Genomic DNA, 26382 nt, shown 5'->3' with positions numbered 1-26382 from the left:
GATCTGCTGTCACCCTTGCCCTCAGATGCATGTTCTTTGTCCCCCAGGTCTCTGTAACTGGCAGCTCACGGCTTCCCAGGGCAAGGCGAGAAGCATCAGAATCTACAAAGGGTGACATCTATGACTAATCTTTCCCAACTCTGGTTTGGCTTCCTGCCCTTTCAGTGCGTTTGCAGCCTGCTCAGACTCATAGTTGCAGAGCAAGGTCTTTGTCAAGACTCTCTGTTACAAAATAATGGCTTTGTCTTTGTACTATGGGTTGTTATTGCTCTTTTCTTATGGATTGAAGGAGCAACGTGTTTCATTTATTTTCCTTTCTCCTGATGAATTGAGTTTGCTTTTGGGGTCTTTGTAAGTTGCAGCTCTTCTGATAGCTCTGATTTCTTGCCTACACACTCTCATTATTTCTTTGAATTCTTTAGCAAGCTAGCTCAGTTTATTCTATCAGTGACATTCTCATTTCTGTTACAGGAACTCTGTCTCCACCCCTAGATGTTTTTGCGTTTAACATTTATCATTCAGAAAGCTAATTTTATTCTGTACCCTTGAGTTATTATTTTTAATAATAGTGCAGTTTTCTGATATTCCTGTTTCCCAGTAAAAAAGTTTCAGAAACTCGATTGGAATTTTTTTTAAATCATGAACTTGAGTTTTCACAAAGTCTGTCTGCCACAATTGTACCATCAATTTCTTAAGATTTGGAATTTTTTGGATGCCCTAACTGGAAGCTGTGTATCTAAGGCTTATTGCAGGAGACTGGAGGTGCCAAAAAGCCATAATGTGTTGGGATCCTCAAGGTAATCTTGAGTTTGAGAAATAAAACACACTGAAACTTAAGCTATTTTTAGCTAAGTGTGAACTGTTGCTGAACCCTCAGCCATGTGTATAAAGATGCTCCTGAGAACCTGGACTAAAGTGAAAAAATAACAATGGTATCTCCATGACATGATTTAGCTTTGTATCCCTCCTCCCCTAAATCTCATGTTGAATTGTAATCCCCAGTTCTGCAGAGGGACCTGGTGCAAGGTAATTGGATCATGGAGGTGGGTTTTCCCTTTGCTGTTCTCATGATAGTGAGTACGTTCTCACAAGATCTGGTTGTTTAAAAGTATATAGCACCTCCCCCTTCACTCTCTCTCCATCGTGCTGCAACCATGTAAGATGTGCCTGCTTCCCCTTTACCCTTCTCCCATGATTATAAGTTTCCTGAGGACTCCCCAACCATGCTTCCTGTACAACCTGTGAAACCGTGAGTCAATTAAACCTTTCTTCATAAATTACCCAGCCTCAGGTAGTTCTTTATAGCAGTGCAGAATGGTCTAATACACTCCAGCCGTATTGTTACCTGAAAGGGGTCCCAATCCAGACCCCAAGAGAGTGTTCTTGGATCTCGCATAAGGAAGAATTCAAGACAAATCCATAGAGTAAAATGAAAGTAAGTTTATTAGGAAAGTGAAAAAATAAAAGAGTGGCTACTCCACAGGCAGAGCAGCTCCAACGGCTTCTGGTTGCCCATTTCTGTGGCTATTTCTTGATAATATGCTGAACAAGGCATAGATTATTCATGAGTTTTTCTGGGAAAGGGGTGGGCAATTCCAGAAACTGAGCATTCCTTCCCTTTTTAGACCATATAGATAACTTCCTGACATTTCATGGCATTTGTAAACTGTCATGGTGCTGGTGGGAATGTAGCAGTGAGGAGGATCAGAAGTCACTCTCATTGCCATCTTGGTTTTGGTGGGATTTAGCCAGCTTCTTTGCTATAAGCTGTTTTATCAGCAAGGTCTTTATGACCTGTATTTTGTGCTAACCTCCTATCTTATCCTATGACTTAGAATGGCTTAACTTCCTGGGAATGCCGCCCAGTAGGTCTCAGCCTCGTTTTATCCAGACCCTATTCAAGATGAAGTTGATCTGGTTCAAATGCCTCTGACATGTTTTTCCTCTTCTTTTTCTAAGAGAACCCTTAATCCTAAGGGTTGCAGAGGGACAAAGATTCATCTCTTTAATTTCTTCAGACTAAATAGGGGTAATGATATTCCTGCCTAACTACTGGGGCTCTTCAGGGTAGAGAGGAGCTCAGAAAGCATCAGTTTGGTGAGGGTCATTCATCACTCTTGAGCTCTGACAAAAGGTGCTATCTGGAAGATTAATAAGTGTTCAGTTTAAGAGAATATTGAGTAAGCTTATCCTGCATTCCTACACAAGGAGTACGACAGCAATATATTCCACAACAGTAAAGCAAAATAAGCAAAATTATCCCAAGTAAGCTAAATAAGAAGGCTTTCTATGAACTGGGAAATTGTTGAAACCAAGCTGATGTGGGGTTGCTAACTGATTCCAGTATGTGCCAAGAATTAGAATATTGATCCAGATTGTTTCTACATTACCCATCCGTCTCAATTCTTCTAAGCTGTAGCCAGAGATCACTGATTCACAGGAATAAGCAAAGTCAGTCTAAATTGCAGAAAAAAACCCTGAAAAACAACTGATGAGACCAGAATTTTATAACAAGTAACGCATAGTACTTGAAACATAATTTTTTTCTCTCTCTAGTGTCCCATTTTTACTAAAGACAAATCATAATAGACTGATTTGTTTGCAAAAATAAACCTTAGTCTTATGCTTGACCAGATTATTTGTATAAGGTGCATCAAAAATAATTCCTTTTTAAACAGGCTTTTTAAATTGGCTTTGATGAAATTCCTTTTCTGTAAAAGGAATCTTAGATAAGACTTTTAAAAAAGCCAAACCCAGCAATGGGTTTGTATCCTCAAATACCTGAATTAAATAAATTCTTCTCCTTTTGAGGTCTGAAGACAACATGGGGCTTCTTGGCCTGTCAGAAAGTGACATTCTTTACTTACCACAGGTCAGGAACCCTGCACAGGAACTGCTGTAGACAGGGTATGAGGCCAGTTTTCCCAAGGGGCTTTTATTGGCTCTACAAGTCAAGTTTGATTTCTTAGAGGAAAGCACACCATTCCAGTCAAAGCCTTGGTAAAATAACCAGTTTCTCTAATTGTCTCCTGTTGCAAAAGAAAACGTTATTGTTTTACTTAGGCAAATATTTATATCACCATAAATTAAGATTACTCACAAATAATTTCTAAATTCTGGAGAAATCATGTAAAGAGAAACAAATATGTTCTGAATTTTGTTTACAGGAGAATACTTTATTCAATTGCTAAAGGCTGTAAATAGCTCAAAAAAAAGTTTCCTTAACTCTGAAAAACAAAATAAAAGATCAGCTACATTTTAAGCATAAGTCAGAAAGATTACTTCAGTCTTCTATTAGTTCAGCCCATGCAGTTAATTTCGGTTCTGCTTGATATTAACAAACATTTCAGCTCTCCATTAGAGCCCTTAAAGTTTTTCCCTCTATTCTAATGTTACAATCTCCAAAGTTATCAGAAACTTGCATTCAATAGTACCTGTCAAATTTTATAGCTGACTATAAACCGCCTTTTGAAGAGGATCAAAACAAGAAAACAATTGTCTGTGGATGGCAAAAACTCTTAGGACAGTCACTATTAAAGTCACAATTGACGAGGAAATTTTGGTTACATCTATGACACACAATAATTTAACATAACAACTATAATTATTAGAAATATCTATTCAATCTTAATCAGTTCAACTGTAAGGTAAGATTCTTACAAACTTTTTATAACCCCTTACAATTTTCAGTAAAGAGCAGATCAGTCCTCTTAGAAAATCCTGTTGTGCTTTTATTTTAATGTTCAACTTTCAGAAAAACTGAATAATACCCCCTTTAACTCTAGATAATATGTTCACACAGAGAATCTTTTTAACAATTAATATTTTTATAAACTTTCCACAACTTGTTCAAACCTTTAAATTTTTTTATGTCACTTTAAAAGAATCCTTTTACCCTTTAAACTTAGGCAAGAAATCTACATTCCCAGGCTTTCTTATAATATTTTACCAAAAGTATATTCTACTTTCCTTACACTCTTTGCATGTAGAACTGTTTCTTTAGTAGTCTCAAACACATATTACACTGTTAACTTCTAACAACTTTTACTTTTGTTGAAAAACTTGGTTCATAAGTGATTATAATTATGTGTCAGGTGTGGAGCCTAGGACACCAGACAGAAGTGCGAGTAAGAGTTGACTCTTTCCAGGATGGCTGAGGGGCATGGGGCTTCACATGTCCCCAGGCCTTCTCTAGAATCTAATGCTTCAAAGTAGATATTCTGAACCATATTTTTTATTATACTTTAAGTTCTAGGGTACATGTGCACAACATGCAGGTTTGTTACATATGTATACATGTGCCATGTTGGTGTGATGCACCCATTAACTCATCATTTACATTAGGTATATCTCCTAATGCTATCCCTGCCACCGCCCCACCCCACAACAGGCTTTGTGGTGTTCCCCACTCTGTGTCCAAGTATTCTCATTGTTCAATTCCCACCTATGAGTGAGAACATGTGCTTTTCTGTCCTTGCAATAGTTTGCTCAGAATGATGGTTTTCAGCTTCAACCGTGTCCCTACAAAGGACATGAACTCATCCTTCTTTATGGCTGCATAGTATTCCATGGTGTATATATGCCACATTTTCTTAATCCAGTCTATCATTGTTGGACATTTAGGTTGGTTCCAAGTCTTTGCTATTGTGAATAGTGCTGCAATAAACATACGTGTGCATGTGTCTTTATAGCAGCATGATTTATAATCCTTTGGGTAAATACCTAGTAATGGGATCACTGGGTCAAATGGTATTTCTAGTTCTAGATCCTTGAGGAATCGCCACACTGTCTTCCACAATGGTTGAACTAGTTTACAGTCCCACCAACAGTGTAAAAGTGTTCCTATTTCTCCACATCCTCTTCAGCACCTATGTTTCCTGACTTTTTAATGATCGCCATTCTTTTTTTTTTTTTTTTTTTTGAGACGGAGTCTTGCTCTCTCACCCAGGCTGGAGTGCAGTGGCCAGATCTCAGCTCACTGCAAGCTCCGCCTCCCGGGTTTACGCCATTCTCCTGCCTCAGCCTCCCGAGTAGCTGGGACTATAGGCACCCGCCACCTGGCCCGGCTAGTTTTTTTGTATTTTTTAGTAGAGACGGGGTTTCACCGTATTAGCCAGGATGGTCTCGATCTCCTGACCTCGTGATCCGCCCATCTCGGCCTCCCAAAGTGCTGGGATTACAGGCTCGAGCCACCGCGCCCGGCCCAATTATCGCCATTCTAACTGGTGTGAGATGGTATCTCATTGTGGTTTTGATTTGCATTTCTCTGATGGCCAGCGATGATGAGCATTTTTTCATATGCTTGTTGGCTGCATAAATGTCTTCTTTTGAGAAGTGTCTGTTCATATCCTTTGCCCACTTTTTGATGGGGTTGTTTGATTTTTTTCTTGTAAATTTGTTTAAGTTCTTTGTAGATTCTGGATATTAGCCCTTTGTCAGATGGGTACATTGCAAAATTTTTCTCCCATTCTGTAGGTTGCCTGTTCACTCTGTTTCTTTTGCTGTGCAGAAGTTCTTTAGTTTAATTAGATACCATTTGTCTATTTTGGCTTTTGTTGCTATAGATTTTGGTGTTTTAGTCATGAAGTCTTTGCCCATGCCTATGTCCTGAATGGTATTGCCTCGGTTTTCTTCTAGGGTTTTTATGGTTTTAGGTCTAACGTTTAAGTCTTTAATCCATCTTGAATTAAATTTTGTATAAGGTGTAAGGAAGGATCCAGTTTCAGCTTTCTACATATGGCAGTCAGTTTTCCCAACACCATTTATTAAATAGGGAATCCTTTCCCCATTTCTTGTTTTTGTCAGGTTTGTCAAAGATCAGATGGTTGTAGATGTGTGGTATTATTTCTGAGAGCTCTGTTCTGTTCCATTGGTCTGTATCTCTGTTTTGGTACCAGTACCATGCTGTTTTGGTTACTATAGCCTTGTAGTATAGTTTGAAGTCAGGTAGCATGATGCCTCCAGCTTTGTTCTTTTTGCTTAGGATTGTCTTGGCAATATGGGCTCTTTTTTGGTTCCGTATGAACTTTAAAGTAATTTTTTCCAATTCTGTGAAGAAAGTCATTGGTAGCTTGATGGGGATGATGTTGAATCTATAAATTACTTTGAGCAGTATGGCCATTTTCATGATATTGATTATTCCTATCCATGAGCATGGAATGTTCTTCCATTTGTTTGTGTCCTCTTCTATTTTGTTGAGCAGTGGTTTGTAGTTCTCCTTGAAGAGGTTCTTCACATCCCTTGTAAGTTGGATTCCTAGGTATTTTATTCTCTTTGAAGCAATTGTGAATGGGACTTCACTCATGATTTGGCTCTCTGTTTGTCTGTTAATGATATATAGGAATGCTTGTGATTTTTGCACATTGATTTTGTATCCTGAGACTTTGCTGAAGCTGCTTATCAGCTTAAGGAGATTTTGGGCTGAGACGATGGGGTTTTCTAAATATACAGTGATGTCATCTGCAAACAGGGAGGATTTGACTCCCTCTTTTCCTAATTGAATACCTTTTATTTCTTTCTCCTGCCTGATTGCCCTGGCCAGAACTTCCAACACTATGTTGAATAGGAGTGGTGAGAGAGGGCATCCCTGTCTCATGCCAGTTTTCAAAGAAAATGCTTCCAGTTTTTGCCCATTCGGTATGATATTGGCTGTGGGTTTGTCATAAATAGCTTTTATTATTTTGAGATATGTCCCATCAATACCTAGTTTATTGAGACTTTTTAGCATGAAGGGCTGTTGAATTTTGTCAAAGGCCTTTTCTGCATCTATTGAGATAATCATATGGTTTTTGTCTTTGGTTCTGTTTATATGATGGATTACGTTTATTGATTTGTATATGTTGAACCAGCCTTGCATCCCAGGGATGAAGCCAACTTGATTATGGTGGATAAGCTTTTTGATGTGCTGCTGGATTTGGTTTGCCAGTATTTTATTGAGGATTTTTGCATCGATGTTCATCAGGGATATTGGTCTAAAATTCTCTTTCTTTGTTCTGTCTCTGCCAGGCTTTGGTATCAGGATGATGCCAGCCTCATAAAACGAGTTAGGGAGGATTCTCTCGTTTTCTATTTGATTGGAATAGTTTCAGAAGGAATGGTACCAGCTCCTCTTTGTACCTCTGGTAGAATTCGGCTGTGAATCCATCTAGTCCTGGACTTTTTTTGGTTGGTAGGCTGTTAGTTATTGCCTCAATTTCAGATCCTGATATTGGTCTATTCAGGGATTCAACCTCTTCCTGGTTTAGTCTTGGGAGGGTGTATGTGTCCAGGAATTTGTCCATTTCTTCTAGATTTTTTAGTTTAGTTGCGTAGAGGTGATTATAGTAGTCTCTGATGGTAGTTTTTATTTCTGTGGGATCAGTGGTGATATCCCCTTTATCATTTTTTATTACATCTATTTGATTCTTCTCTCTTTTCTTCTTTATTGGTCTTGCTAGTCTATCAATGTTGTTGATCCTTTCAAAAAACCAGCTCCTGGATTCATTGATTTTTTTGAAGGGCTTTTTGTGTCTCCGTCTAATTTAGTCCTGCTCTGATCTTAGTTATTTCTTGCCTTCTGCTAGCTTTTGAATGTGTTTGCTCTTGCTTCTCTAATTATTTTAATTGTGGTGTTAGGGTGTCAATTTTAGATCTTTCCTGCTTTCTCTTGTGGGCATTTAGTGCTATAAATTTCCCTTACATACTGCTTTAAATGTATCCCAGAGATTCTGGTATGTTGTGTCTTTGTTCTCATTGGTTTCAAAGAACATTTTTATTTCTGCCTTCATTTCGTTATTTACCTAGTAGTCATTCAGGAGCAGGTTGCTCAGTTTCCATGTAGTTGAGCAGTTTTGAGTGAGTTTCTTAATCCTGAGTTCTAGTTTGATTGCACTGTGGTCTGAGAGAGAGAGTTTGTTATAATTTCTGTTCTTTTACATTTGCTGAGGAGTGCTTTACTTCCAAGTATGTGGTCAATTTTGGAATAAGTGTGATGTGGTACCGAGAAGAATGTATATTCTGTTGATTTGGGGTGGAGGGTTCTGTAGATGTCTATTAGGTCCGCTTGGTGCAGAGCTGAATTCAATTCCTGGATATCCTTGTTAACTTTCTGTCTCATTGATCTGTCTAATGTTGACAGTGGGGTGCTAAAGTCTCCCGTTATTATTGTGTGAGAGTCTAAGTCTCTTTATAGGTCTCTAAGGACTTGCTTTATGAATCTGGGTGCTTCTGTATTGGGTGCATATATATTTAGGATGGTTAGCTCTTCTTGTTGAATTGATCTCTTTACTATTGTGTAATGGCCTTCTTTATCTCTTTTGATCTTTGTTGGTTTAAAGTCTGTTTTGTCAGAGACTAGGATTGCAACCCCTGCTTTTTTTGTTTTCCATTAGCTTGGTAGATCTTCCTCCATCTCTTTATTTTGAGTCTATGTGTGTCTCTGCACATGAAATGGGTCTCCTGAATACAGCACACTGATGGGTCTTGACTCTATCCAATTTGCCAGTCCGTGTCTTTTAACTGGGGCATTTAGCCCAGTTACATTTAAGGTTAATATTGTTATGTGTGAATCTGATACTGTCATTATGATGGTAGCTGGTTATTTTGCTTGTTAGTTGATGCAGTTTCTTCCTAGCATTGGTGGTCTTTACAATTTGGCATGTTTTTGCAGTGACTGGTACCGGTTGTTTCTTTCCATGTGTAGTGCTTCCTTCAGGAGTTCTTCTAAGGCAGGTCTGGTGGTGACAAAAATCTCTCAGTATTTGTTTGTCTGTAAAAGATTTTATTTCTCCTTCACTTATGAAGCTTAGTTTGGCAGGATATGAAATTCTGGGTTGAAAATTCTTTTCTTTAGGAATGTTGAATATTTGCTCTCTTCTGGCTTGTAGAGTTTCTGCTGAGAGAGCCACTGTTAGTCTGATGGGCTTCCCATTGTGGGTAACCTGACCTTTCTCTCTGGCTGCCCTTAACATTTTTTCCTTCATTTCAACTTCGGTGAATCTGACAATTATGTGTCTTTGAGTTGCTCTTCTCAAGGAATATCTTTGTGGTGTTCTCTGTATTTCCTGAGTTTGAATGTTGGCTTGCCTTGCTAGGTTGAGGAAGTTCTCCTGGATAATATCCTGCAGAGTGTTTTCCAACTTGGTTCCATTCTCCCCATTACTTTCAGGTACACCAATCAGACATGGATTTGGTTTTTCACATAGTCCCATATTTCTTGGAGGCTTTGTTCATTTATTTTTACTCTTTTTTCTCTAAACTTCTCTTCTCACTTCATTTCATTACTTTAATCTTCAATCACTGATATCCTTTCTTCCACTTGATCAAATCGGCTACTGAAGCTTGTGCATGCATCATGTAGTTCTCATGCCATGGTTTTCAGCTCCATCAGGTCATTTAAGGTCTTCTCTACGCTGTTTATTCTAGTTAGCCATTCGTCTAATGTTTTTTCAAGGTTTTTAGCTTCTTTGCAATGGGTTCAAGCATCATCCTTTAGCTTGGAGAAGTTTGTTATTACCGATTGTCTGAAGCCTTCTTCTCTCAACTCATCAAAGTCATTCTCCATCCAGCTTTGTTCCATTGCTGGTGAGGAACTGCATTCCTTTGGAGGAGAAGAGGTGCTCTGATTTTTATAATTTTCAGCTTTTCTGCTCTGGTTTCTCCCCATCTTTGTGGTTTTTATCTACCTTTGGTCTTTCTTTGATGGTGGTGACATACAGATGGGGTTTTGGGGTGGATGTCCTTTCTATTTGTTAGTTTTCCTTCTAACAGTCAGGACCCTCAGCTGCAGGTCTGTTGGAATTTGCTGGAGGTCCACTCCAGACCCTGTTTGCCTGAGTATCACCAGGGAAGGCTGCAGAACAGCAAATATTGCAGAACGGTAAATGTTGCTGCCTGATCCTTCCTCTGGAAGCTTAGTCTCAGAGCGGCAGCTGGCTGTATGAGGTGTCAGTTGGCCCCTACTGGGAGATTTCTCCCAGTTAGGCTACTCATGGGTCAGGGACCCACTTGAGGAGGTAGTCTGTCCGTTCTCAGATCTCAAACTCCATGCTGGGAGAACCACTACTCTCTTCAAAGCTGTCAAACAGGGACATTTAAGTCTGTAGAAGTTTCTGCTGACTTTTGTTCTGAACAATTTTTGAAAGTCAAAGTAGCAGTTTATGACTTTAAAAGCATTTAGCAAACCTAATATCTGACCTGCATCATTTAGACCAAATGTCTAAATTTTGAAGACATTTTAATTTTACTAATAATCTTTAAAACTGCCTTTATTTCTCAAAGCTTACTAAGGTCACATGAACCAAAAGTCATTATATTTTTTTCTTATCTGATAAAATATTTTATTTAAGCTCTTATTATTTTTAAACTAATTAATCAAAGTCCTTTCATATGTAGACATCACACACACAACACATATAAATACACTGACAGACAGAAGAAGATCCAGTAGTTGTATGATTTTTCATTTACCAGTTTCTTAATTGGATTACTTGTTTCAGGGTGGAGCCCTTGGAGGAACAGGGCCAGGAAAGCATGCAATTTCTACAGCCTAATAAGCAGGCATAGCGGGAAGGCAAAACAGATCTCAAAAATTAAGGGTCCCATTTTTATACTGGGTCCTATATTCCAAAAAGAGGTACTCAGCCCATCTCCTGTGGGAGTTTTATTTCTCAATGTGGGGGCGGAGTGGGGACATTGCCATACCTTCTAGGTGACCAAGAGCATACTTCTCTGATACAAACATGTGAAGAGGCAAGTATCCCCCCATGACTGCCATTAGCTATCCCCCAAAGTATATTTCCTACCTAGTTATTGCACACCAAAGCCCTTTCATAATGGAAAGTAATTTCTGACACCTCCCAAAGTCAAACACGTCAGATAACACAATGCAAAACAGAACAGAGCCTCAGATTTTGAGAAGGATCTATCCACTTTTAATTCCTGGGGTTTCATGAGGAAGACAGAGGTTTTTTTCCAAAACAGGGTCTGTGGGACACCTCCTGTTTTTCTCAAGGAACCCCAGGCTGTTAGAGCTTGAATATCCACTTTTCATTGAACTGACTTTTAACTGTAGCACTGTTTCAAAAAAATTATTTTAGATCTCTTATTACCAGACTTTAGCCATGCCAAACTGCCAATATTTCTGGTTTTTGAACTGTACCAAAGTTAACCTCCCAGGTGCTTAGAGAAAGGAAAAATTCAAGAAGGGAAGCCAGAAGTTGTTCATCATGGAGGGGAAAAGAATTAAAAAATGACAAAGGTCACACAGATATCAAACTAGAAAGGACTCATTTCTTAAGCCAGGAATTGAACCCTGAACCCAGGCCACCATTTTGAAAAGAAAGCCTTTAGCTATTGAACTACAGCACTGGGCAGTCTCCATTGCTTTTCCCAGAAGGAGCCTAAAGCAGTCAATTTTGAGCTTGTAAGGCTTTTAACTGCTTGAGACAATTTTTAGGGCTAACTATGACTTGAATTCCAAAATTCCTGTTCCCTGGGTGGCAGAGACTAAGAGAAAGTACCACCACATGGTTACAAGGTCAAGCTCCCAAGGACATAACTGATCAGTTTGTTGGGTCATCTTGAACAGCAGGCTTATGGGGTCCTAAGCCATGTTCTATACTAAGGTACCCCTCTTTCATAGCACAAACTACAACAGATTCACGACAGCTTAAGACTAACCTCACAAATCCTTTTTCCAATGAATCAAAACTTTACAGAAGAGATAAACGGTGATTTTTATCATTCATTCAGCTGGTTTGCACAGAAAGAAAAAAAGGGAAGGGAGAAAAACATTGCCTGCGTCCAGGGTGGGGAAAGTGAGGACCCCAGGGAGACCAGAGGAAGACCCAACCATCTCAGAAATGCTGAATCAACAGGAGGCAACTTGTCCATAGTGAAGGGACCTTTTTCAGCAGTTCTATCAGTTCTCAAGTTTCCCCTTTTGGGGAAATAAAAAGCTCCCCATGTCCCATGATCTTGTACATGCTTAATCCCATCACCCAAGCCATTAGCAAAGAGTGCAAGGCAGATTAATTGAAAGAGAATAGCAGTTAATATCTTGTGGTACCAGATCCATTCTTAGCAGAGAGAGACTTTACTGAATGGGGCCTATAACCCACTAAATGTTAGGAAGGACTCTAACCTTCCTAAGTTGGGCCTTGAACCCAAGTTCAGTCACTCATCCTTGCCTTTTATTAAGCGGGGCCTTTAACCCACTTTGTCTTTAGGAGAGAGTCTCTAGCTCCTCTAAGTTGGGTCTCTAACCGTATCTCATCCTTTACCCGGGTAAAGGCACTCTCTTTACCCAAAGTCAGCCAATTGGTGTTGTGTGCAGATGATTTTCCTTTGGGTCAGGGGTCTCTTTAGTATAGTCCCTTCCATGGTTCACAGGAAAGATGTTGCCTGAAAGTGGTCCTGATCCAGACCCCAAGAAAGGGTTCTTGGATCTTGCACAAGAAATAATATGAAGCAAATCCATAGAGTAAAATGAAAGCAAGTTTATTAAGAAAGTAAAGGAATAAAAGAATGGCTATTACATAGGCAGAGCAGCCCCAAGAGCTACTGGTTGCCCATTTTTATGGTTATTTTTTGATTATTTGCTAAACAAGGGGTAGATAATTCATGAGTTTTCTGGGAAGCGGGTGGGCAATTCCTGGAACTGAGGGTCCCTTCCCTTTTAAGACCATATAAAGTAAGCTCCTGACATTGTCTGGCATTTGTAAACTGTCATGGCGCTGGTGGGAGTGTAGCAGTGAGGACAACCAGAGGTCACTCTCATCACCATCTTGGTTTTGGTGGGTCTTCTTTACTGCAACCTGTTTTATTAGCAAGGTCGTTATGACTTGTATCTTGTGCTGACTTCCTATCTCATCCTGTGACTAAGAATGCCTTAACCTTCTGGGAACACAGCCCTTTAGGTCTCAGCCTCATTTTACCCAGCTTCTATTCAAGATGGAGTTGCTCTGGTTCAAACGCCTCTGACAATATGGTGTGCCAGGAGCTATGTGAGATACTTAGACTTACAATAAATCCAGAAAGCAGACACCATCATCACTGTTCTCATTTAAGAAAAATGAGGTTCAAGGAGACTTAATTGAAAACAAAAATAATATTAAACAATTAAAGAACCAAGATTTGAACCTATCTGGCCTGAACACAACACTGACAAGACAAAGCAAGCTCAGAAATTTAGATGTCTCATACAGGTAGATCTCACACTTGACTGGACATCAGAATTTCCTGGAAAGCTTGCAGAAGGTTTGGGATTTGTGTTCCTAACAAGCTCCTGTTTGATGTTGATGCTGCTGGCCTGAGCACTTGGAGACCCACTGATGCAGACCCGCAGCTCCCATGTATGTTGTTCCATGGTACTCTTTCTTGAATCCCAGCAGTTTATCTCCAATTCTGGCTTCTGTGTATTTCTTTTGCTGCCCCACATGATGACTTTTTCGGGCATGACTAGTAAATTCTAAGGTCTTTGAATGCAATGCAAGATTTAGTTCCTCCCTACCAGAACATCCTAATAGGTGCAAATGCACATTTAATTGAGTAATGCGGGAGATATTTTTGTCCTTTTTTCAGATTTCTTATTTATTTTACTTTAAGTTCTGCGATACCTGTGCTGAATGTGCAGGTTTTATTACATAAGTAGACATGTGCCATGGTGGTTTGCTGCACCTATCTATCTGTCATCTAGGTTTTAAGCCCCGCATGCATTAGGTATTTATCCTAACGCTCTCCCTCCCCTTCCCCTCACCCCCTGAAGGCCCCGGTGTGTGATGTTCCCCTCCCTATGTCCATGTGTTCTCATTGTTCGACTCCCACTTATGAGTGAGAACATGTGGTGTTTGGTTTTCTGTTCCTGTGTTAGTTTGCTGAGGATGGTGGTTTCTAGCTTCATCCATGTCCATGTAAAGGACATAAGCTCATTCTTTTTTATGGCTGCATGGTATTCCATGGTGTACATGTGCCACATTTTCTTTATCCAGTGTATCATTGATGGGCATTTGTGTTGGTTCCAAGTCTTTGCTATTGTAAATATTACTGCAATAAACATATGTGTTAATGTGTCTTTATAGTAGAATGATTCATAATTCTTTGGGTATATACCCAGTAATGGGATTGCTAGGTCAAATTGTATTTCTGGTTCTAGAGCCTTGAGGAATCGCCACACTCTTCCACAATGGTTGAATTAATTTACACTCCCACCAACAGTGTAAAAGCGTTCCGATTTCTCCACATTCTTGCTAGCATCTGTTGTTTCCAGACTTTTAAATGATCACCATTCTAACTGGCATGAGATGGTATCTCATTGTGGTTTTGATTTGCATTTCTCTGATGACCAGTGACGATGAGCTTTTTTTTTTTCATATGTTTGTTGGCAATGCAGGAGTTTTTATATGTAATTAGGAAACAAATGCTTCTATTATTATTAGCTACAATTGAATGATTGCTTAAATATTTTAAAGTCATTTAAGAGACCCCCTTTTGCCCAGTACCAGATGCCTAAAAGGCAAATTAGTCAGCATACTAACAATAAAATGTTCACGTTATAATAGATTTTCCATCAGATCTAGCATGGATAACATTCCCATTTTTGGGCCCTGCTTGGAAACAACAGGTCTGGGCACACCATCATTCCAAATGGACTTCAGAAGATGGCTCTAATAGTCACTGAAGGTAGAAGTCACCAGGGTTAATGATCCATGAATTCTTCTAACCTCCTCTGGTCAGGAAAGTTTGGTGGCTGAGAAACAGGAGGATGGAATGATGTGTAGCTCTCTGAAGCTGGGTTTGACTTTGTCAAAAACAAAAAGCAGTTGATGCTCCAGGCAGTTCTAGCGACACCCCCAGATCTTGACACACTGGCTTGGCTGGGATCACACACCCATCCCTGACCAATTCCTGAAGCCAGGAGGAAGAATTTCAATGATGAACATGGACAAGCCCACCTGAGACTTGTCAGAGGAAGAGAGCTGGCTGGTCTCACTGCCGCCCCTTCCCTCTTCCATCCTTCATCAGAATGAGATGACCCTCAAGAGGATCATTGAGGAGAGAGGTTCCAGATAGCTTCAAATTGTAGTCACCAGATATCCATTGGTTGCTTTGTGAGCAATTCTGATCACACTATGGAGGTCTAATTTTATTAAGCATGGTCTTTTTTGGTGGAAAATATTTTTAGTTTTTTTATTATTTGAAGTTGTGCAAGTAATTAGTAAACACATTCTTGTTACAACATGTTTAAACAAAACAGAAGTATAACCACAGAACCAGCTGAAGCTGATTAACCATTGCTTAAGTTGTTAGCCACAGTGCAGAGCCAAAATTGTATCACGTAGCCCAGGCATGTGCAATGGGGAAAAGCTTCAAACTCCTAATTGGTAACATCAACCACCTGGCAGATCAGCTTCATTGGCATCACCTGGGACTAGTTAGCAATGCTATAAAAGCATGACCCACTCCCAGTTTGGAGAGTCAGAGTTGAGCCTTGCCTCCTGTCTCCTTGCCAGTTGACTTGCCATAAAGCCTTTCTTTTCACAAAAGCTGGTGCCATAGTATTGGTTTCTATGCTGATCGGGAAGCAAGCCCATCCCTTGGTAACAGAAGATTTAGAGGTAAAAGGCTTCCTTCCCACAATTCCTACTCCCCTACCTGACTCCCCACCCTAGCAGCACCTGCTTCATCCGAGTCTCCTCTCTGCCCACTTGTCTCCAAAGGCTGACTCAATGAGCCAAGTCTTCTCAGTTTCATACCCTTAGGTGGCCCCCTCCCCATGAATCTGGCTAACGCTGTGACTTGCTTTAACTAATAGAATGTGGAGGAAGTACTGGTGTCTTTTGGAGAATCTAAATGTACATCGTTTTAAAAATTGTTGCATTTGGTCTAAAATCCCCAACATTTAATTAAATCCCTAAGCCGTAATGGTAGGTTTGGAAATAGGTGTTGTCAAACCTTCTAAAAGTGAATTTCAAGTTATTACTAATAAAGGTTGTTTTTTTCAATTCAGCCCAATGCATTTGGTAGACAGTTCAGATGAGTGGATTGGCCACATGATATGGCAATGACGAAAGTTTTAAAAATGCATCATTTCTCTGCATTGGCATTCCTGCCAGCTAGTGACATTCCAGCAGCTTTTAGTGAATTAAAGCTTCATTTGCCTGAAGAGGGTTGCAAAGTTACTAACTGCTTCAGAAGTAATTACGTGCATGATAGGATAAGAGGACATTTATGCAATGGTGTTGCTGTTCTATCACTGGTATTATTTTCACCAAATGTGTGGTCTGTATATGAGTGCATGTGAAATGGATTTCCAGGTGTCCAAAACAACACAGAAGCATGGCTCAGAAGATGAAAAAATTTAATAGGGAATTCTTGTGTTGGGGTATATAGAATTATGGAAGGATTTCAAGAGCATCAGCATGGAGAAAATGAATGTGAATTTATTCTCCAAGGAGAGCCATGACCTAAAAGAAAAAAGCAGTAGTTTATCATGATGCAAGACTTCCAAATATAGTTAATGATAGTGAAAGTTGGCCAGCTCTTATGGACTAACTCTGTGCAATTGCTGTAATTTATCCTTATAATACAATTCTTCATATCAAATTTTCTTTTTAGGTTTATAAAGTATTTAAAATCTTTTCCCCCACTACTTTAAATTGTTAGCATTATTTGTTTATAATTCACCATGCCATGCATTTCATCTTTACATCATTTCTAATACTGGAAGTATAAATTGTGTAAAGACTTTTAGAGAGTTCTAATTCATTTTATGCATTTTCATGCAAATTTGACTCTACACAAGTGCAGTATCACAACATTGACTTTGTGTGTAAGCATTGTGTGTGTACTTAAAAACATTGAAACTTCCAGCCAGCGCAGTGGCTTACACTTGTAATCCCAGCACTTTGGGAGGCCAAGGTGGGCAGATCCCCTGAGGTCAGGAGTTCGAGACCAGCCTGACCAACATGGAGAAACCCGATCTCTACTAAAAATACAAAATTAGCCGGGCATGGTGGCGCATTACCTGTAATCCCAGCTATTCGGGAGCCTTAGGCAGGAGAATCACTTGAACCCGGGAGGCGGAGGTTGTGGTGAGCTGAGATCGCACCATTGCACTCCAGCCAGGGCAACAAGAGTGAAACTCTATCTCAAGAAAAAAAAAAATTGAAACTTCCTTCTTTTTGTGCATTTGCACTGGTGAAAGAATTTCTTGATCTCAGTTCTTTGGGTGACTGCATATGTGGTAGTGACCCATCACAGTTTTTGATTGATCTCATTAAAAGTCTTAGATTGTCCATCACAATAGTTCAGATGACAGCAGTTATATAAACTTTAAGAATATGAATATGATTTGTAGGCCTATAACTTACACCCATGTAACTGTTGTTAGCATACCTAAGTGTTTATGCTTGCAAAAATACGTGTTATCATTGCCTAGTTTATAGGCAATAGGCCTAGTGGCCTATGCAGTGTTCAGTGGTGTTTTTATGTTTCTCAAATAAATCCTCTTTTAAAATGTAAATAAATTTATTTTAAATAATTTTTAGTTTTTAATAAATTTTATGTTTATTTTATTTTAAATAATTAATTTTTTCCATAATTATATCTTTGGGATTTTGATCTTTCTGGGATTTCAGCATCTGGGGTTATGGCATTCCAGATTGTGTCTCTCGGAATTATGGCCCAGATTCTAAAATCTCACTCTGTATAGGAAAGAAATTAACAAATATCTTTACAGTTTTAGGCACTTACACATGAATAGAGTTCTACAAATAAAGTTAGTGGGTCAAAGGGCAAGTGCATCTTGTATATCCATAGATACTTCCAAATAGTCTTCCAAGAAGGCCTCATCAAAGTACATTTGCTCGAAGAATATGTGAGAAGGCACATTTTCCTGTGTTCTCACCAAATTTGACCATTCTGCTGGGTGGAAAATTGTATCTTTTTCAGCATTAATTTTAATTTCCCAGATTACTAGTCTTTACAGATGTATATTGGCCAATTGCCTTTCTTCTGTGAATTTCCTTTTTGTACCCTTTGCCTATTTTTTTCTATAGAGTTGATGGACTGACTTAATGACTCACAGAAACTCTTTGAGTACCCTGGATATTAAAGTTTTTGTTCAATTTATTACATTTTTCTCAATCTTTCACTTGCCTTTTTATGCTACCTATGTCGTTTGTTCTGTTTTACAAAAACTATTGATTTTCATAAGTTCACTTATGGCCTTTGAGTTTTAGGTCTTGTTATAAAAATATTATTCTCTAGTTTCTTATAACGCTTTTATATCTTGTTTCTTAGGTTTGGCTCTTTAACCATTTTAGCCTTTATATTTGTGTATGGGGTACACTGGACATGCGGGGAGAATGTCCCATTCTGCACCACAGTAACACACGCCTTACACAACTTTGCACAATGGCACTGGGCTAGGCTAGGCTGCTCCATGGATTCTCTTCTTAATGTACTAGCTAATCACAGCATCGCCTTATGGCTCATCTTTTCTTCAATGGTTCCCATGGACGTGTGTGCTCTTTCTCCTAGACTGTCTTCTAATTCCTTGTATGACTCACCTGTTCCCACGTTATTTTCACTAGTTCCTTTTTATCTTCTTCAGAAATTTCTTTGTGTTCTTAAGGATCATCTTTTATTACATATACTTTAGAATTAGTTTCCCAAGTTCTGGGGGAAAAGTGCTGTTGGAGCTTAATTGTTATAGTTAAATTGTAGATTAATTTGGGGAAGAATTGGCATGTTTTCTATTGAATCTTCCAATCCAGGAAGCATGGCATGTCTTTCCACATAAGCATGTTTTCTTTTATTTATTCATCTTTCATTAAAGTTTTCTTCTATTTGATTTTGTACATTTCTCATTAAATTCATTTTATGTTTTTTCTTTCTTGCTATTGTAAACAAGATATTTCCCCACATTAAACCCGTGTTTTCTTTTGCTAGCATTTGTCTGATATAGAATGTTTTATGTATTTAGTATTCCCTTTGCCTTTTTTTTATCACTTTATTTAACCCATACATATTTAACCCATACAAAGCCAATCAATGTGAAAGGCTTTGACTTTTAATTGACAGGTTTGATGCATTTATGGTTATTGTGATTACTGAGGTATTGGGAACTATTGCTGACGTTTATATTTTATCTTTGCCTTTCATCTGTGCATATTCTATTTGTATACCTTCTTTTTACTGGCTGGGCTATTTTTTCTTTTGTTCTGTAGTAGTTTGAAGGTCTCTTATTCTATTCTTATTTTTACAGCAGTATATAAATTTTTACACACATATATAAACATAATTTTTTACTGCTACCTAGAACTAATCAGTTCTGGATCTACCCCTACAAAACTGAACAGCCCTTGGCATGCTTTACCTTTTCTTCTCCTACCTCTCCTTGCCATCATTCCCTTACCTACCATATTTAGATCTCCTGAGATACTAGTTTCTGATCATTGTAAAAAATACGTATTTAAAGTTACGCATCAATAATTATTAAGGCATAAGGTGTATCTGCAACTTTTACTGATTCTTTTATCGTCATTGTTTCTTGCAGCCCACATCCTCCTCTTCTTTGTATTCATTGTTTTTCTGGAATAATTCCTTCAGAGTGTCTGTGGGTGGTTAACTTTCTGAGTCCTCGCTTTGCCCTCCTACTGGGATGCTAGTTTGGGTGCATGTAAGATTCTTGGCTCAATATTTCTATTCTTCAGACTTTTGATGATGTTATTTGTCTTCATGTATTTGGTGCTGAAAGAGAACACTAACATTATTCCACGCCTCCTACCTTTTTAAGTAACCTGTCTTTTTTTTTTTTTTTTCTTTTCCCCTACTCCTGGAAAACTTTTAGAATGTTTCTCTCTTGATTTGTGTGTCCTGAAATGAGGCTACTGTGTTCTATGAGTGCATCTTTCTTCACATTTCTCCTGGGAGCCATGAAAATGTGACCACCCCTCTCTCTAAACATTTTGTTTTGCTGATATTTTAATATTTCTTTTCTTCTTTTTAAAATTTTCTTTTTCTGGAATTCCTATGAGGCAGATGGATCTAAACTCTAACACTACATTTCCATTTGTGTTTCAGTCGTTTTGGCACTAGGAGATTTTCTGGGCTCCATTGTTCAGCTTTCATAATCCAGTTTTGTACATCTCTGGAGCCCACAGCTTGAGTTTTCTCCTTTTACCCTAAGTCAATAGATTTTTGTCTCTGTTAGCAAAAAAAAAAAAAAAAAAGAAAAAGAAAAAAAAAGGTAGAGATGAAATGGAAAAAAATTAAACTCTCACTCCCAGTGGTGACCAATGCTTGAAAAAAAAAGTGCCTTGGAATACACTGTAGAAGAAAAGTATAGACTATAATATGACATTTCAATAAGAATCTAAATCATTTTTGAGGGGTAAGGAAACTTCACAAAATGATTTTAAATCTCTTAAGAAAAAATACATACAAGGGACAGCAGTTGACAAATAAACAGAATAGAATTCAGATAAAAATCCATACAGAAATAGGAATTTAATATACTGCCAAGTTGGTACCTTAGTTCAGGAAGAAATGGATGACTTATTATATAAGTGGTATGAACATGAATGACAGTCCATCTGGCAGCTAAATATCATAACTCTTCCTGTGTCCTATGTAGACCAGTGCATTTCAAATGAATTGAAAAGCTAAATGAAAAACATTAAATAAACAAATGAATGCATAAATGATAAATATTATTAAAATAAAGGTTAAAAGAATATTAGTAAGAACTTCAGGTCAGGAAGACCTTCTTAAACAAAACAAGACTCTCAGAAGCCATCTAGAAAACAACCAACATCTATGATTATAGTAATTACCTACAGTCATAATTTTCTTTTTTCCCAAAATACCTCTAACAACTGAAAGCAGTAATTTTTGTCAGATAAAATGTAGATGCCACCAAAAGAAAAATGATTGAATAAGAAGTTAACATCAATTAATCTAAAAGAAAAACATAAATAACTGAATTGAAAACTGGGCCGAAAGATATGAACAATCAAATAACAGAAAAAGAAATACAAATGGCCAATAAGCATGTAAGAAAAATCACCTTATTAGATTTGAGGGAAATGCAAACTAAAACAGAATGAGTTACTTTTGCTTATCCTTGGCAAAGATTCAAAAGATTGACACTGCAGTCTTGGGAAGGACAGAGACCACTATGCTTGCTTATGCACGGGTGCTGAGAGGACAAATTGTGCACACCCTTGAGAGGGCAATTCAGGTCTGTGACATTGGTGCTGGTATTCACATTCACTGCAAAGGTGATGTTGGTGGTAATATAACCCCAAGAAATTAGGCCCAGGCTATACATAACTCTGTAAAAGAAGTGGTGGTCTTTACGTAATTCTGTGACTATGTGTTAGTGGGTGGTAACCACGTCACTCTTTAATATCTACATTGTGATATTTACATAAATCTGCTACCTTGGTTGTGATCTTAACGTAACCTTATGACAGAGGAGCAGGGCATTATCCCAAAAATCTGTGATGCTGATTATGGTCATATTTACATAACTCTGCAATGCTGATTGTTATTGATGTGATAGTGGTGACAGTGGCATTCCCATGATTCTGTGCTGGTGGATGTGGTACAAACATCTCTCTGTTACGGTGTCGGTGGCACTTATGTAACTGCAGTATTGTTGTGGTATCCACATAATTCTGCCATGTTGTTGATGGTATTCATTTCACTTTGTGACGTTGATGGAGGTATTCACATAATTCTGTGATGTTGGTGGTGGTATTTACATAATTCAGTGATACTGTTCACAGTATTCACGTAACTGTGACGTGGAAGTCATAGTATTCATATAACTGAGTGTTGGTATTGACATAGTTTTGCGTCATTGTTTATAGTGCTAACATAACTGTGACATGGGAGGTCATGGTATTCATATAACTCTGAGTGTTGGTATTGACGGTTTTGCATCATTGTGTATGGTATTCACATAACTGTGATGCCAGTTGTGGTTTTCACGTCTGTTGATGTTGTGGTGTTGGTGTTGGTGGTATTCACATGTTTCTGCAGCTTTGGTTGTGGTGTCCACACAACTCTGTGGCAATAGCCACAGTATCCATAAACTCTGTGGTGGTGGTGGTGGTTGTATTCACGTAACTGTGATAGTGGTGGAGGTGTATCCACATCACTCTGTGATGTTGGTTGTATTCACATAACACCATGATAGTGGTCACAGACTGCAAAGTTTGTCATGGTGTTCACATAACTCGGCAACATTTGCTGTGGCATTGACATAATTGTGCAACACTGTGGTAGTGTTAGTCTCATAACATGGTGACATTGTTGGTGATGTTTATGTAATTCTGCACTCATGATTGTGGTATTTACATGACTGCAATATTGGAGTTGATGGTGGGGTTCACATAACTGTGAAATTTGTCCTAATAGTCCCATATTGCAACCTTCATCACAGTATCATGTAATTTTGCAACATCGATGGTGGTACACACATAACTGTGCTATGGTTCTGCTGCTGATAGTCACATAATTGTGAAATTAATTGTGGTCCTTGCCTAACACTGACATTGGTGGTGGTGGTATTTACATATTTCTGCAATGTTTATGGTGCTATTCACATAACTGTGATACTGATCATTGTATTCACATAGTTCTGTGATGATGGTGGTGGTTGTGTTACTCTAAGTGCAAGAGTGGCGGTTGTATTCAGGTAAATCTGTGACATTGTCATTGCTGTTCATGTGACACTACAGTGTTGTTGCTGGTGGTCATATAACTCAATGACATTACTCATGGCGTTCACACAATCTTTTGAAAGTGGTCCTGGTATTTGCGTGACTCTGCAATGTTGGTAGTAGTAGGATTGACGTGCATTGTGCAGTTCATCATGGTGTGCATGCAACTCTGAGATGATCATGATGTTAACATAATTATGCATTGATGCTGCTGGTGATACTCACATGGCACTGTGACATTGCTGATGATGGTATATACATAATTCTCTATTGGTGGCAGTGGTATTCACATGAACCCACGACATTTGCCATGATAGTCACGCAATTTTGCAGCATTGGCGGTTGTGGTATTTATAATATCTCTGACAGTGAACATGGTGTCAATATAACTCCATTGCACATAATTTTGCATCATTTTCATTGGTGGTATTCATGTAGCTCTGTGGTGTTGGTCATGGTGGTATTCACAATATTCTGTGGTATTGGTCATGGTAATATATGGATAACTCTGCAAAGTTGGCTGTGTCATTCTAATAAATCTGTGAGGTTATTAGTGGTGGCATTGACATGACTCTGCAGTGACAGAGGAGGCAATACTCATCTAACTCTGAGATGTCAGTCAGGTTTTTCATATATTCTGTGAAGTTGATGCAGGTGGTACTCTACTCTGGTGGTCATGATATTCATATACTGTGATGGTAGTCATGGTATTCAAATAACCCTGCAACTTGGTTGTGCTATTCCCATAATCCTGTGATGGTAGTGTGGGTGATACCCCCATAACTGTATCATTGGTTGCCTATTCGCATAACTGTCATGTTGAACGTGACATTCACATCATGCTGCGACATCAGTGGTAGTGGTATTCACCTAATTTTATGATAGTGGTGGGGATTATATTCACGTAACTGCAGTGTTACTGCTGGTGGTATTCTTATAAACATGTAATGTTGGATGAGGTTGCAAATTATAACTCTGCAACAATGGTAGTGGTATTTATATAACTCTGCAACATTGGTCATAGTTTTCACTTAACTCTGTGATAATGGATGGAGTATTTGCGTAATTCTGTGACTCTAGTCATGTTATTTATATAAATATTCTCATCCCCTGGCATCCATGGAGTGGTTTCAGGACCCTGTAGTATACCAAAATCCATAGATGCTCAGATCCCGTATATAATATGGTATAGTATTTACATGTAGCCTGTGCATAGCCTTCTTTATACTTTGAATCCTCTCTAGATTATTTATGATACCTAATATAAATGCTATGTAAATAGTTGTTACTATATTGTTTATTTGCGTTACTTTTATTGTTTTTCTTTCTATTTTCAATCCACAGTTTGTTGAATCTGTGAATGTGGGACCTGCACACATGTAGGGCTGACTGTATACATCCATGGTAGGGCAGGTATTTACACAGCTCTGTAATGGTGGTGGTAGTGTTAATATAACTCTGAATTGTTCATAGTTCTCAAATAACTCTATGGCATTGGCATGATATTTACATAATTCCACAATGATAGTGGTGGTATTCGTATAACTCTGCCACGTTGGTTTTTTTGTGGTTTTCATAATTTTCATAATTCTGGAACAGCATGGTGGTGATGGTATTCCCATAATTCTATGATATTGATGTTCATGGTATTCAGATAACTCTGTTGTCAGTTGTGGTATTCATGTAACTTTGTGACACAGGTCATGGTTTTCACATAACTCTGCAATGATGGCTCTGGTATTTGGATAATTCTGTGGCTTTGATGCTGGTGGTATTCACATAACTCTGTGACATTGGTCCTATTATTCACATGAACTCGTGATGTTGGTTGTTGTAATCACATAAGTCTGCAATGTTGATGGTAGCCTAATTCATATTTCTCTGTGACATTGGTCATGGAATTCACATAACTGTGATGGTGGTGGTGCTATTCAAATATCTGCCTTGGTAGTGGTATTCTCTTAATGCAGCCATGGTGGTTGAGGTATTCAAGTAATTCCATGATGATGTTTGTTGTGGTAGTCCTATAACTCTGATGGTGTTAGGTATGGTAATCCCCTGAGTCTGCAAAGTTTGTTGTGGTCTTCACATATCTTAGTGACAATAGTGATATTGGTACTGGTGCAATGGTGGGAATAATAATCACATTTATGGGTGTGCAGACAGGCTAGATATTTTTTAAAGTTTTATAAGAAGATATGACAAAGCCAGCCTCCAATTAACATTTTCTAAATAATTTAAATGCAGTTTTTTCTGTACCATGCCATGAGATCTCCTCCTGCTAAATCTAAGGCATTTATCTGAAACATCTGTATCTTCAAACTCCCCAAGGGCTTTGGAACATAAATATTGGATCTAGTTCTTTATCCATAACTTTAGTTATGTCCATATACTTACACATGTACATTTTCATGTGTGAAACTGATCAAAATTTAGCTATACATTTAGATGTATAAATCTGAGCTTCTAAAAATTCATGATCATGCAGAAGAGGGCCTTCTGATAAACCAAAGTAAATCACCTTTGAGGGTAATCTATAGTTCATAGAACCCAAAATATGTTTATTAGATAATGACATTTAATGTTGATGAAAATGTTGGTCATATCATGTTTTCATTCTTTCTCTAAAAATTGTAAACCTGTAGAAGCCTCATAAAAGACTAGAAATGCAATGTTGAGGTCTGGGTGGTAGTTTTATGGCAAATATATGTTTAAACAATCATTGAATTAAACATTTAAGATCCTTGGATTTCACAGAATAGAAGTTATACTTCCATAAAAGCTTTAAAAAGTATACATCCAAATAAGACGAAAATACTAATACTAATTTTAGAAAAATCTAGTGTAGTGCCAATCTAACCACTCACGATATTTTCTTGTGGCTGTGAGTTATTGCTTTTATAGAAACAAAAACAAAGCCTCACCCTAGAATTTAAAGTTAAAATGTGATTTAAGAAATATACATGGCTCCCAAAAATGCCCTTGTGTAGTTAGGAGTTGTCTCTTTATCTCAGCTCTCAGGGCTCACGATTTACATTTTTTCCCCTTGCAGTACTTGGGGTGCATTGAAGTTCTGCGCTCAATGAGGTCTCTTGACTTCAGTACAAGAACACAAATTACCAGGTAAGCTCTCTTGAAAATGGACTCCTGTGATTTTACTTCAGAAGGAAGGATTTCAGAGGTTAACAGCTGAGACATTTTTAGAGGAAAAGACCGGCCCTTGGAGGGTTGGTTACTGGTGACAGTGAGTCAGGACTGTTCTCATCTCAAGACATGGGCTTGTTCATCCATGTTTGCGATGTATATCTCTCAACCACAGTACCTTGAAGGACACTCTGCCCTTGCACGCTCTTTTTATAATTTAGCTGCAGACATATGGAGCAGCTGAGTATTTATGTTTGTTTCTTTAATGTGTGAAACTGTAACACAAGATTGGTATTTTAAAATGTACTGAACCATGTACTTTTTAAAAAAGAAAATCAAGATGTCAAGAAAGACTTTCCAACAGTATACACAGAGAGTAAGATGCATAGAATTGGAAGCAGAAACAGCCATGGGAGTAGGTCATTCAGTAAGCAGACCAATTCTTTAAGGTGTCTGTGACTTTGAACAGGTTTTATATATTCTCCACCACCAAGTAGAATGAAAGCTTCTTGGGGGGCAATATTTA

General features: G+C 38.3%; 1 protein-coding gene across 2 annotated transcripts in view; it reads left to right on the top strand.

Moving 5' to 3' along the window:
- Positions 1-26382, top strand: part of SHC3 (SHC adaptor protein 3) — a 171621-nt gene that overhangs the window by 38616 nt on the left and 106623 nt on the right. For both annotated transcript variants that reach the window (XM_023194549.2, XM_023194548.2), the window contains exon 2: positions 25765-25835. In XM_023194549.2, the coding sequence (XP_023050317.2) occupies positions 25765-25835 (71 nt within the window). The remainder of the gene's footprint in view (positions 1-25764; positions 25836-26382) is intronic.

Source organism: Piliocolobus tephrosceles, chromosome 14 (assembly GCF_002776525.5).
Source record: "Piliocolobus tephrosceles isolate RC106 chromosome 14, ASM277652v3, whole genome shotgun sequence".
Classification (NCBI taxonomy): Eukaryota; Metazoa; Chordata; class Mammalia; order Primates; family Cercopithecidae; genus Piliocolobus; species Piliocolobus tephrosceles.
The sequence above is the reverse complement of the archived record's forward strand: the minus strand, read 5'-3'. Positions and strand labels throughout refer to the sequence as shown.